This window comes from Argiope bruennichi, chromosome X1 (genome assembly GCF_947563725.1).
Source record: "Argiope bruennichi chromosome X1, qqArgBrue1.1, whole genome shotgun sequence".
Classification (NCBI taxonomy): domain Eukaryota; kingdom Metazoa; phylum Arthropoda; class Arachnida; order Araneae; family Araneidae; genus Argiope; species Argiope bruennichi.
The window spans coordinates 19988049-20000347 of record NC_079162.1 but is presented as its reverse complement, the minus strand read 5'-3'; the positions used below and the strand labels follow the sequence as shown (position 1 = coordinate 20000347).

The 12299-nt window shown below is 29.6% G+C and overlaps 1 protein-coding gene across 1 annotated transcript in view; it reads right to left on the bottom strand.

Moving 5' to 3' along the window:
• LOC129958230 (protein FAM91A1-like) overlaps positions 1 to 12299 on the bottom strand; it is a 68991-nt gene that overhangs the window by 1337 nt on the left and 55355 nt on the right. Inside the window, exons 17-20 of the mRNA XM_056070520.1 lie at positions 11128 to 11238; positions 8727 to 8840; positions 4034 to 4103; positions 2034 to 2442 (exon numbers count right to left, since the gene is read on the bottom strand). Coding sequence (XP_055926495.1) covers positions 2034 to 2442; positions 4034 to 4103; positions 8727 to 8840; positions 11128 to 11238 — 704 coding nt within the window. The remainder of the gene's footprint in view (positions 1 to 2033; positions 2443 to 4033; positions 4104 to 8726; positions 8841 to 11127; positions 11239 to 12299) is intronic.

Sequence of the window (12299 nt, the reverse complement as noted above, 5' to 3'; positions counted from 1 at the left end):
TAGCTTGCTTTAAAATAATTTAAATAGAAAATTCTCCTAAATATAATCACTAAATTTATTAACATGCAATTTTACACTACTGAGAAGGATTTTGTGTATGTTTGTGTGTTCCTAAAAATCAGAGAAGAAAGTTGTTATTGCAAGTTATTACTAATGTTATAGCCTCAAGTTACATTAGGTAATTTTTCATTTCTTTATTTCCAATTTAGTGGTAATTTACTATCAATGCAATACATTACCACTTTAGAATAAATGATTCAATCATAAAATGCGCTTCTTTTTCATATTTTTAAATTTATAATAATAATTTTTTTAATTAATTTTACAAAAGGCAAAATGCACCAGGGGCCCCCGAAATAATACTCTTTTATAACTTTGCTTTTAATATCACGATATTTAGAAAAAAAATTCATCTCCTCAGGCATGAAAAAGGCAATCATTACAAGGAAACATTTTCTTGTCAAACTCTCATTTCAAATATGAGAATGATAAACATTTCTTTTCAATAAATATGTATAATCATTAGCAGTAGAGGATCAGTTCAGTGGATAAGACCCATGTTCCATTGCATTCATTGGCCATTTCAGGGGTTGACAATCCTCCCCCTTCCAATGCCCTTGTTGAATGGCCATTAAGAGATTAGTACACACTAGTGTCTCAAGCTTGACTTTGCTAAGAAAGTGATGGATCAATCCATTTTTCCCTCAGAAAAAGGAGGCGATTGGAGAAGGTTTCAAAAGATAGAACGACTCGTTTCATTTGTTAGTGGATAGTCAACAGTAATCTTAAATAAAAGGCGAAAGAAAGCACGATATTGAAGCAGAGTATAAATGCAGTATTACAGAGTATTTCTTTATTCTTAATCAGCGGTTTCTCTTTTATATTAAAATTAACATGACAATAATTCTTAAAATATTCATTTTTATATTTGGAAATGTCGAGCTTTGACATCACATCTAGTATTTTCCGATTTCCAGCAATGGTACCGAAAAATACTGCAATGCTCATGGCGTTCTGCTTATTGAGCATGCGTCACTAAGCAAAAAACATTCATCCATACGTACATATTATGCCTGCAAGTGACAAATGATAGATTTCTACACGGTTCATGATAAAGTTACAAAATGCATACCATTTCACAGCATCCCTATACCGTATAATGTGTTCGTTGGTGCGCCGTCACAATTTTGGAAATCGATACCAACCAATTGCATATTTTATATATTTTAATGTAGGCACCGATGTCCGCATGTTGTCTTTTCGCATGAAATTGACGATGCTCTACGGCTTTTCAACAACTTTTGGGAGTATTTCACTATTTTTCGAGATAAAAACGACAAATTTTGCTACTAGATGTGCTATATGCGTTCTAATTTAGTAGCGCATAGCCACTTTTAGTATGCCTATACCCTCTTCCATAAAAATAACTATGATAGCTTATAAATTGGAAAGGGGAGACAACCGAATTCAGAACTTTAATGGCTAACCTATATTTATAGCACATGAACATCTAATACAATAACAACAAATATTCATGTATGTATTAAAAGAAAAAAACTACACGCCATTCAATTAGCCTAGTCATTATGTTGCTTTGAAACAATTATATATGCTAAGAAGAATCCCACACTTATCATTTTTGGTTCATTATATTGAAATAAAATACCGATTTCCAGAACACGTTCATGCATATAGATATTATAATTCCATAAAAGCAATATGCACGTAAGCAAGGTAATCAAATTCAGACACAAGAAGGATAAAAGTGAAAAAATGCTTAAAAGAAATTTTATTAATTTGTCAGATATGCCACATTTCTTCAAAATAGATTTAAAATAAATTTTGTCCATTATTGTTAACTATACAGAAATATGTAAGTACATATTTTACTATGTCTATTTTTTATGACGAATCGAGACATTTTTCTTGAACTTACCGGACTGACGAATTTGATACAGTTAGGAATTTATAAAACAGAATCTAGAGTCAACAAAAATGAACATATATTTTTTATATATAAATATATTTCTTACTTAGCTTTGCTGCAAAACTGTTGTTCCAATAACCTCTGACACACCTTTTTATTAAGAATGCCATTAAATAATGGAATTCCAAAAGAGCAGTCTAATGGCATCCAACTGTTTTCTTCATATGGTAAAGAACTTTTGTACTTTAAATTGCCATCAGGACAAATGAGTGAAAATTGTGTATTTTCATTTGACTGATGATCTTTAATAGTATTTTCAGGTGGTATCACTGCTTTACTTAAGTACACACAGTTTTCATTAGAAATTTTAACAATTCCAACTCTTTTTGAATCTTGCCTACAGGTAGAGATATTTATCATTGTAATGTAGCCACAATTATGCTTTAAATCTAGCTCTTCCGCCAGGATTTTGACAGCAAAATGATCTTCCCATGTATAATCTTTGGATACATAAACTAAAAAATAAATATATATATATATTTGAAATACACCAATAATAATTCAAAATATTCAAAGAAAACTGAAGGAAAAAAATTGTTGAATAGAAAACGAAATTGGTGCAGAAATATTATCATAACAAAAAAAGACAAAGAAACGGATATAAAACTTAAGTAATCATACACAGAAAAATTTTAACTAAATAAAACTTGATATTTTAAATTGCGTATCTTCTGTACAAAGAAATTCAAATAATTAAAACAACAGAGGGTGTATTAAAATTAAAAATTTTAAACAATAATCTATATAATTTATAAGATATAAATTTTACTTTAGGACAAATACAACTCGTATAAACCTTAATATGGTTTTTTTTAATTGATACTACTCAGGATGATGTGCCGACCGATCTATTAAACGAAAATCCATTTTGATCAGGGGATTACAGAGGACATGGAAATTAGTTCAAAAAGTCATCGACAGGATGAAATGTAACTCTGCCATAAAAAAAGCCAGTAAAACTTTTAAAATGTAAATTCAAAGCAGGCTAAAAAGTTGCAAAAACAAGCAGATAGTGAATATAAAAGGAATTTTCAGTGCAATACAGCTTTATTTACCAAATTCGCAACCCCAACTAAAAAACCTTGTTGGCGAGGGTATTAATATCCTTAAACGAAAGAACATATTGTATCCTGAGCGAAACACTCCTTACTGCTGAATACATCTAGAAACGTTCATCACAGTTCTTCATATATTATACTCTAAGGTCGCAAAGTTCTGAATCCGACTTAATTGATTAAAGGGAAAAAACACATGATGTCCTCATTAATCCCCTTTCAAATTCTGGTGATATTCCAAATTGATAAATCGAGCTATAGACGGACCCAGCACATCCCGTAAAATAACATTATATTATAGATTACATTTTATGTTATATAACTTGAAACGTTATTTATCAAGCAGTAGTAGGTTCGGGAATTAGATGTCAATCTCGTTATAGACTTTTAGAACAGTACACTTTACGGCCAACGCATTTACATAAGATTTACTTCATGATTATATTATTCCGTAAAATATATATATAAATAAAGTGAAAAGAAAACAAGCAAAAAGTGTTCAAAATTAATCCAAACTTATCTATGAGTTTTTAAATAACATTTCATCTTGATTCCATAAATATTGTTTCTTCTACAACATTATTATCTTCCTCCTGTATACGATTGATTGAATATATATGATTTATTGCAAGATGGATACAAATAAGTGTGTTTTATTTTCACTCTACTTCCTAAATTTTCTTTCGGTCCACTGCTTGACCAGAGCTGCTTTCATCTTTTCATGAATAAAAAAAAATTCTTTTCATACAGTAAATTAAGAAATTTTTTTTTATTATGCAATGTTGTTTGTTCAAATCACTAAATGTGACATCATTGAACAACTTTATTGCTGATGATAAAAATATGCTATATTTAAAAAATAACTTCAGGTATTAATTTCAAAAAAGAAAATAACGAAAATCGCAAAATTATATATGAATATAATTTAATAATGAAGTAAAATGAGTATGTAACAGAATTCAAAATTAACTAAAATATAAAAAAATTCAACCTTTTCTCTTTTCACCAGCTTTTTGAAGAGGAAATGGAACATAGCAAAATTCGGCAGCATTACCCTGGCCCTAAAAAAAACAGATTTACAAAAAAATGTGTAAGTGCTTAAAAACATCAAAACATTTTCATTTAAACAGCATGTTCTGTTATAATGATCAGAAGTTATAATGATACAATTTCAGAGCGAAACACTTTTTCAAACAAGTGCCCTGCACCTTTATTCAAGCAAATGATTAAAAGAGAAAACGCATTTCTTCTTTAAAAAGCCTAAAATGGCACAAGCATTCAATATTTTTTCTTCTTACTTTCGGGACAGAAAGGGAACAACCTCTTAGCATTAATAATTCAGTTTTTATACGAGGAATACTTGTCGAATGACTTTTTTTTCTTTTTACAACTACAATTTATTTTTATGCAACTAATAGATAAATATCGTAACAAGAGAATATTTCTCATGATTCAAAGTAAAATTTGAAGAAAATAAGTGGGACGAAGCAGTCATACAATTTAACAACTATAACCTCATAAGGGGAATTCACACAGATTTAAGAATTTCGAAGTGCTTATTTGATCAGAACTCTCGAATCTAGAGCAATGACTCGACTTCAGACACAAAAATTCTTTAAGCCAAACTATTGAGGCTTCAAAAATTTTTGTGTGAACTGTTAATTTTTTCTTAAATTGTAACAACATAGATCCTAGAGAATGAGGCATGAGGCCAATATAAAATTCTTCACGGATAAATAATCTTCTCCTTCAAAAGAATTAAATTTGAACCCAAATTTATATTAGATGTAGATTGCAAAAATAAAACTTTTGAATCCCAAACCTTGTCATTTTTTATTATGGAAAAAAAATCAAATGATTTATTTTGCTGAAAGATTTATAAATAATATTTTATCCAAAATTTGTCGAATTTCGGATCCAATCTCCACCTAACAAATATAATAACTGAAAAATAATAATAAATAAATAAATAATGTTAAACAAAAAAATCAATTAAAAAATATTGTAGATCAATTTGAAATATTAATATTTTTGCATTCTAAATTTATGCAATCTCAATATTATTCTGTATTACCCTATATAAGTCTGTGAAGAAGTTTTGTCTTAACGGTTGGGGTAGGGATCACGATACCAGCGTCACATGTAATCTTACACACTTAAAATAAAATGAAGAAAAATTGTATGAATAAAAACCTTTTAAAGAGCACCAGAAAGTATATTCACACTGATAAGAATCATACCAATATCGATAACCTAAATTAATCACTTTCTTATCTTCTCGTATAGAAGCATAAAATACTATAATCGTCAAAAATAAATAAATAATAATTTTAAATAATAAAAACAAACTTTAGAATGTTTATAAATCTCCCCATTTTAAACTTCCCTGAATTTGAAAGACAAATGTTTGGCATTACGCCTGTCTGCCCTCTGTGAACACGATATCTCAACAATGCTTTGACTTAGAAGGATGACATTTGGTAGATGGAATTAAGACCAAATTTTTGGACTTTTACCAAATTTTGAACGAAACACATCGAGAGGAAGTCTGACTGGCTAGCTATTCGGATACAAGTGAATCCGATAACTACAAAACGTAAAGAGCTAGATAGAAGAAAAAAAATTGGTACATATGTTAAGATGCAAAATGTAGATTCTTAACAAATTTTGAACTTTCGCATTTGAACTTTTGTACTTTTGCATACGTTTAAACGTAATGGTTTAAATTGAAGAAATCCGGTATGTGATCTCGTGACATTAACTGTAAGTCAAATTTTAGTTTCAATCAGACGTTTAAAATACATATTCGACGGATTCAGTAAAAGTGCTAGAATTATGTCAAAGATCTGTACTTCGTCATTACTGTATGCCAATGTCATGCGGAGGGTGGAGGAAAAGATCCTTTATCAGAGAATATAGGAAAAGGTTTCGGGGAGACCACTCACGGTAGTTTTCTTTCTCGAATTCAACGCATGCAACAAGAAAGTATTGTAATTACTAAAATATTTGCCCCCATGTTTAGAGCTCACTTCTCTCCTCTTTCCCCAAGAAAAGAATTACTAATTATGTCTGCCCGTGAGGTTATAAGGAGAAAATTCCAACCAACTAAAGAAACGAAATTCCGTATGAAGGTTTTTCTTAACACCAAAATTGTGAATCTGATGAGATTTTGAACAGAAATCCATCAAAGAGAATTCCATTCATCTATCCATGCCTCTTTGTGTAATTTGATAATCACACAATCATTAAAAAAAGTGTTTTTTATTTTTTCATTCGAGATAAAATAAGAGATTCCAATTTAATTAGTTTTCATTAATGATATCAAATAATGTGATATTTATTTATATATACGCATTTATATCAATTACCAGCCTGCTAATGACTATGACACCTCCCACCACCACTACCAGGAGTCATATTTCTTGTCATATTTAAAATAAAAAATAAACTTGACAATATGCGAAATGCCGACAAGGTACATTAAAGGAACAATAATTTATAAATTATTTTGATAATAAATACAGCTAATTTGCTTCTTAATTTTTTCTTTTTACCAAAATCGAGACCTTTTTGTTTAAAGCTATATCATATGAGATGTGAGAAAAAAAGTACCTACAGTATAAATAAGTATTATTTATTACCCTCAAAATTAAAATATGCTATTTGAAGAATAATATGAATGAAGATGCAAGAAGATATTAACTATTAAGAAGATATTAACCCTTCAATGCATGTACAGAAAAACATTGGACTGCAGCTACCACCTCTTCTAAAAATTAAAGCTTTGAAAAACAAGTGTACTGCGCTTCAAAGCATTTTTTTTTTTTTTTTTTTTTTTTTTTTTACAGTTGACAGTCTACATCAAATTTTGTCAAAATCCTAGTAATACTTTCAATGAGTTTAAGTTGAAGAAACTTTATGGGGAAGATGGTATGAGCATCGCATGAGTTCATGAGAACTGGATATTCGACCATTATCTACTTGTCCACTCTAATTGTCATAAAAATTATTAAAACGCAGGAAAAATATATAACGGGAACTTTATTGGTTTAAATTATTGCGTTGGTCACCTAAAACAGGTCATGTTTGATTTCAGATATCGGATCAGAAAAGGGACGATGCGTAACATCGTTTTGCCGGATTTAAATGAAAGGATATTAATTTGATAGAAAAACTTTAAATAGGGCAGTAACAAGTATTAAGATCTATCAAATGAGCCGTCGAATGTTAGGATAGTTTAATTAAGTCGTTTTTAAATTTTAAAAAATATTCTTAATTTCTTTCAATTTAAGTGAAATTTTTATAATTCCAGTTAAGTATACTTTACACAACAGGGAATGTTTGGTAAAACTTTCAGATCAATATCTGCAATAGTTTTTAAAAAATTCAACTTTGATGAAAAAAAATACCTCAGAGTCGACGAAAAATGGCTGGCTATAAGGATAGGTTTACACGAAGCAGTAGTTCCGAGGCGACACTAAATATTATCTAAGTTGTTACATTGCCAGCTGTTCAGAAATTGTGGACTATTCATTTCAACTGATTGACTTCATAACTATTCAATTCAGTTGACTAAATTGGGCTAATGATTAACTTCTCAGTTGGTTCCAAACTATAAACCATTTACTATAACGTGAACAACATTAAAAGTTATTGTTGCACTGTAAATACCTTTCCTTTTCGAAAGAATTGACCTTAGTAATTTCTTTTCTCTTTTTAAACCAGAAAAAGCAAAGTGTCCTACCATCCCACTTAAGGTTAAAAATATTTTATTCTAAATCCTAATAGCAACAAGGTTTTTTTTTTTTTTTTTCAATTGTCAAAACTTTAATTTAAAAATTGATCATCCGTTCATACTTTATATTTTTCTTTATTGCATAATATTCAATATTCGGGTATTTAGTCATAATTCCGGTATTTAGCCTTAAGAAATACCCCAAAAATACCTACTTGCCCAAAGGGCATTTACTTATCCCACATTACTAGTTAGCTATGATTCAATTCAGACTGAAGATTTGGGCATGAGAAATGCATTTTCCAATTTTGAACCAAAATTGTTCTCTACAGAAGATTGTACAGAAGACGCTACAACCTAGTAAAATAATATCTTCCAACCATCATCACCCTGTGAACTATAGCTTTGAGGATAAGGCAGGCATCAATCACAATATTTTTATATTATACCTGGCACCAGGCAGGTATTTAATTTTATCCAGAACCTCAAGTTTTTTTCCAACAACAAAATTCAACATAAAATATTAATAACAAGCTTTACAGATTAATGACCAACTTGACATTATACATTTCCCCCTCTTCCTTCAGAAAATAGTACAACTCAGCTAAATTTTTAATGAGAATTATACATTATAAATCATAAAATTAAAAGATGTATGATCCTGGTTAATATTTTGCTACTGTTTAATCTAAACAGTCGCTCTGTGAATCCACGGACTAAATACAGTCGAAAATCTGCTGAAAATTGGAGTATCAATAAGGATTTTTTTCTTCAAAAATGTTTAGTTTGTCTCCACTTTTAAGCAATTAAAAACACTGCATATTTGCAAAATATTGATACTGATTCAGAACGAGGATAGAAAACAAAACAAAAAACGCAATTAATTATTTCAGTTTTTGAAATGTATTAACTTATTAACTACAAAATTTAAAGAATATCTTGTTAGAACCTGAACAAGAACAGCTGAATGACACAGGGCATCATTTAGAATAGGTAAGGCATTGGACATGACGACAGTACTAGGATCATGCGCCCATGTTGTTACAAGAAGCTTCTCGTGATTCTGAAAAAGTTTCAAAAAGGAATATATATAGTAACTAATTTTCATTTTTCTTACAACTTTTTATTTAGCAATAACATCATTTTGTAAATGGCAAACTATAAAGAATCAGTATACAAAATATATGTTTATTAATACTTAAGTTCAGAATGCTTTTTGACGACTGTATTCATTAATGAAGATTCTGAAACAAGATAGGCAGACAAAACCTTTTTTAATACATATTTCTATTAAAAAAAAAAACTTCTAATTTATTTCTTTTCCTTACTTTGAAATTGATTAAACGTTCGAGGACTAAATTTTAGTAGTTTAAAAAAAACTAATTAAATAAATAAGGAATAGTAGGATTCATTGACCAGACTAGATAAAAGTAAACAGCTAAACTAGATAAAAGTAAAAACATTCCAGAAGTTGCAAGAAATAACTAATTTCAAATATTACGGAATCCCAAATATTAATAATAGTTTATTATAATTTTTATCTTCAAAACAAGTGTGAATGTTTTCGTTTTATCTTTATTTTAGTTTTTAAAATAAAATTTATTTTCAAAAACTGTCTTTTCTATATGACATTTTTGTGGGGATGCCTTATACCGCTAAGTAATCCTGGAATTAAAATTACAAAGTTGTTGTGGGATACAAAGATTGAGGGCCGAGTTAACCAAAATAGGTGAAAGTGGTGATGATGGAATAAGATTTGAAGATGGTTTGCCATCCACTACAATACAACCTTTTCCCAGTAATCTACATGCCAAATATTCTTCCAACTTCTCCGGAGATACGAAACATGACGCAGAAAATTAGCTGAAAGAATATGACATAATTGATAAGCACAGTCGTTGAAGTAACTTGATGTATCTGGTAAACGCTTATTTCTTAACGGATAAAGCAATGTAACGGTATGAAAACAACAAAAGTGTACTTAAAACATGAGAAATGTTCAAAACTTAACTAAAGGCAACCTTTTCCTATAGCTCATTGCCGGTAATCACAGACTGTGGGGAGGAGAATCTGGAAAGCAGACCAGATCATTAGGGCATCTCGGGGTCGTGAAGCCCGTCACACATAAAGAAGGAATGCCCCTAATGAGGCAAGATGGAAAGAAAGAAACTATCATTGCATATGTGTCTAGGGTACCTAACAAATCAAAAGGGAGCAATTCAGGCACAACGTACTATTAAAAAGCATGAATGTCTCGCCTGTGATATTTGATTAATCAATAAATTTCGCTCATATCTGTATGGAAATCCTTTCATACTTATAACCAATCTCCATTCTTTACACTGGATATCAAAACTAAGAAATCTATGCAGAAGGTTTGCACCTTAGACAATGAGACTGCAAGGATATGATGTCCCCGTAGCGCATAACACCCAACGAAAACACAAGGATGCTGCCAACTACTCTGCACTTTCTCATAAGAACAGGATAAAAATTCCGAGATTACAGAAACAAAAAAGAACATCGATACCATATAAGCAGAACATAATGCAACCCATGAATGCAGAATAATAAATGATACTCTCGGTAAATGTAATTATGACACTACAGGATGAAAAAGATTACCAGCCATTCTTACAAATTTACGCAAATAAATTCTCCATCATTTTCATGATACTCCTACACTGGCTCATTTAAGGTTTGATTAAATTGGAAAAAATAAGATGACGATAAATATTCCTACTATTCATTGACGGAAAACAGCTTTGTGATGATAAAATACAATTCCCTACACAACATCGAATGCTTTTATTGAAATATGCATTAAAGCTTTAGGATAGAGTTTTTAATGCAATAAAAATTATCCTTGAACTAATGATATATTGCACTATCATCTAGCTAATATCAGGAGAAATTAAAAATATAATTTTACCCTTATTTTCAAAAGTTTACAATGCTATAACAATTCTTCATTACTTATATTATTTTGAATTAAGAATGAAAAAAAAAAAGTAAAATATAGGAATGATAGAAAACTCAATTTGAAAATTAATTGAAATTATCTTTTAAAGTTCCCATAAATTCAGCAAATAGGATACCTGTTTCAAAACGAATATTTTTTTTAAATAATCAAATAAGAATTACCGTATAAATTACTTTAGCATACAACTATAAATACTTTAATCTATAAATTTTCTTAGTGTTAAAACAAACGCAACAGAAAATAACTACAAGTTACAAAATACTGTATTTGGACTATTTGTTTAAAAAAGAATTACATATGATGATGAAACTAAAAACAAAAACACATAAATAAAACTAAAATGAATTCAAACTGAAAGCATACATACTCTAAAAATCTTTGGCAGAATACGAAGTCTTGTTCCTTTAGTTAAGAGTAAAGATGGTGGGCCGCATTTCGTTAAAGAGTATATAAAAAGCTTAAACCAAACCGAACTGACCTACATATTTGAAAAAGAAACATAAATATTAATAACCACCCATAAAAAAAAGTAGCATGACCCTTATACTATTTTTGCATCCTTATATTAATTTCATATTATACTGGTGGAGATTTTTAAAAACACATCGAAAGTAAACGTAAAATATACTAGCTGCTTGATTTAGCCTATACATATTTTTCGAAAAATTCTGAATAATTGAAGAGATTTTCAGCAAAATAGTTTTAAAAGATACTAAATCAAAAGAGATAAAATGTAAAATATATACAACAAAATCCCCAAGGTCATATAATAGCAGCGAAAATTTATAAATTGAATTAAAACCGAATGTAAAAAAGTCAGATCAAGATCCATTTAAAACTTAAATGTTTTATTACACGTTTGTCTGTCTGATATTCACAATGAAATAATAAATTGCACCTCTAAAATAGATACTTGTAGAGGTATACAGCATTTCAGAAGTTTTTGAGTCTGATCCTTTGCTGTTCTGTGTGTTAATTGTATGCTAAAAAAAAACCTGCAGATAAGTACTTTGATTACAGTACATAAGCAGAAACAATCCTCCTTTTCTGAATAACACAGAATTCTCATTCTTATTAAAGGGGGGGGGGCTAGGATCATTCAAGGGCCATTAAAGGACCTTCTTTAGAAAATTGAAGGATCATAAAATTCCATACTTTAGATATAGCAATGCAAATAACAAATTTAAATAAAATATTTTCATTGCTAATTTTCAAATGCATGATTATTTTCTTGTTTAATACTCTTAAAGCTTAAGGAAAGAATTTTAAAGACACTTGTTAAGCTAATCTGTCAGTTAATGAGCTAAAATTTGTAGATCAAAGTGTGTTTCAAGGTCAAAATACAAGCATCCTTTACCATTAGGCATCATAAAGCAACTACTAAAGACTAATTTCCCACAAATTACTAAAAGGTGTAGGTTCCATAAACACATTCACATTTTAGTTTAAATAAAATTCAATTAAAAAAATTAATTAATTTAATTCCATAAAAGTCTCTAAACCATACTTTTGTCAGTGCTTGGCTGAATGGAAGGGGAA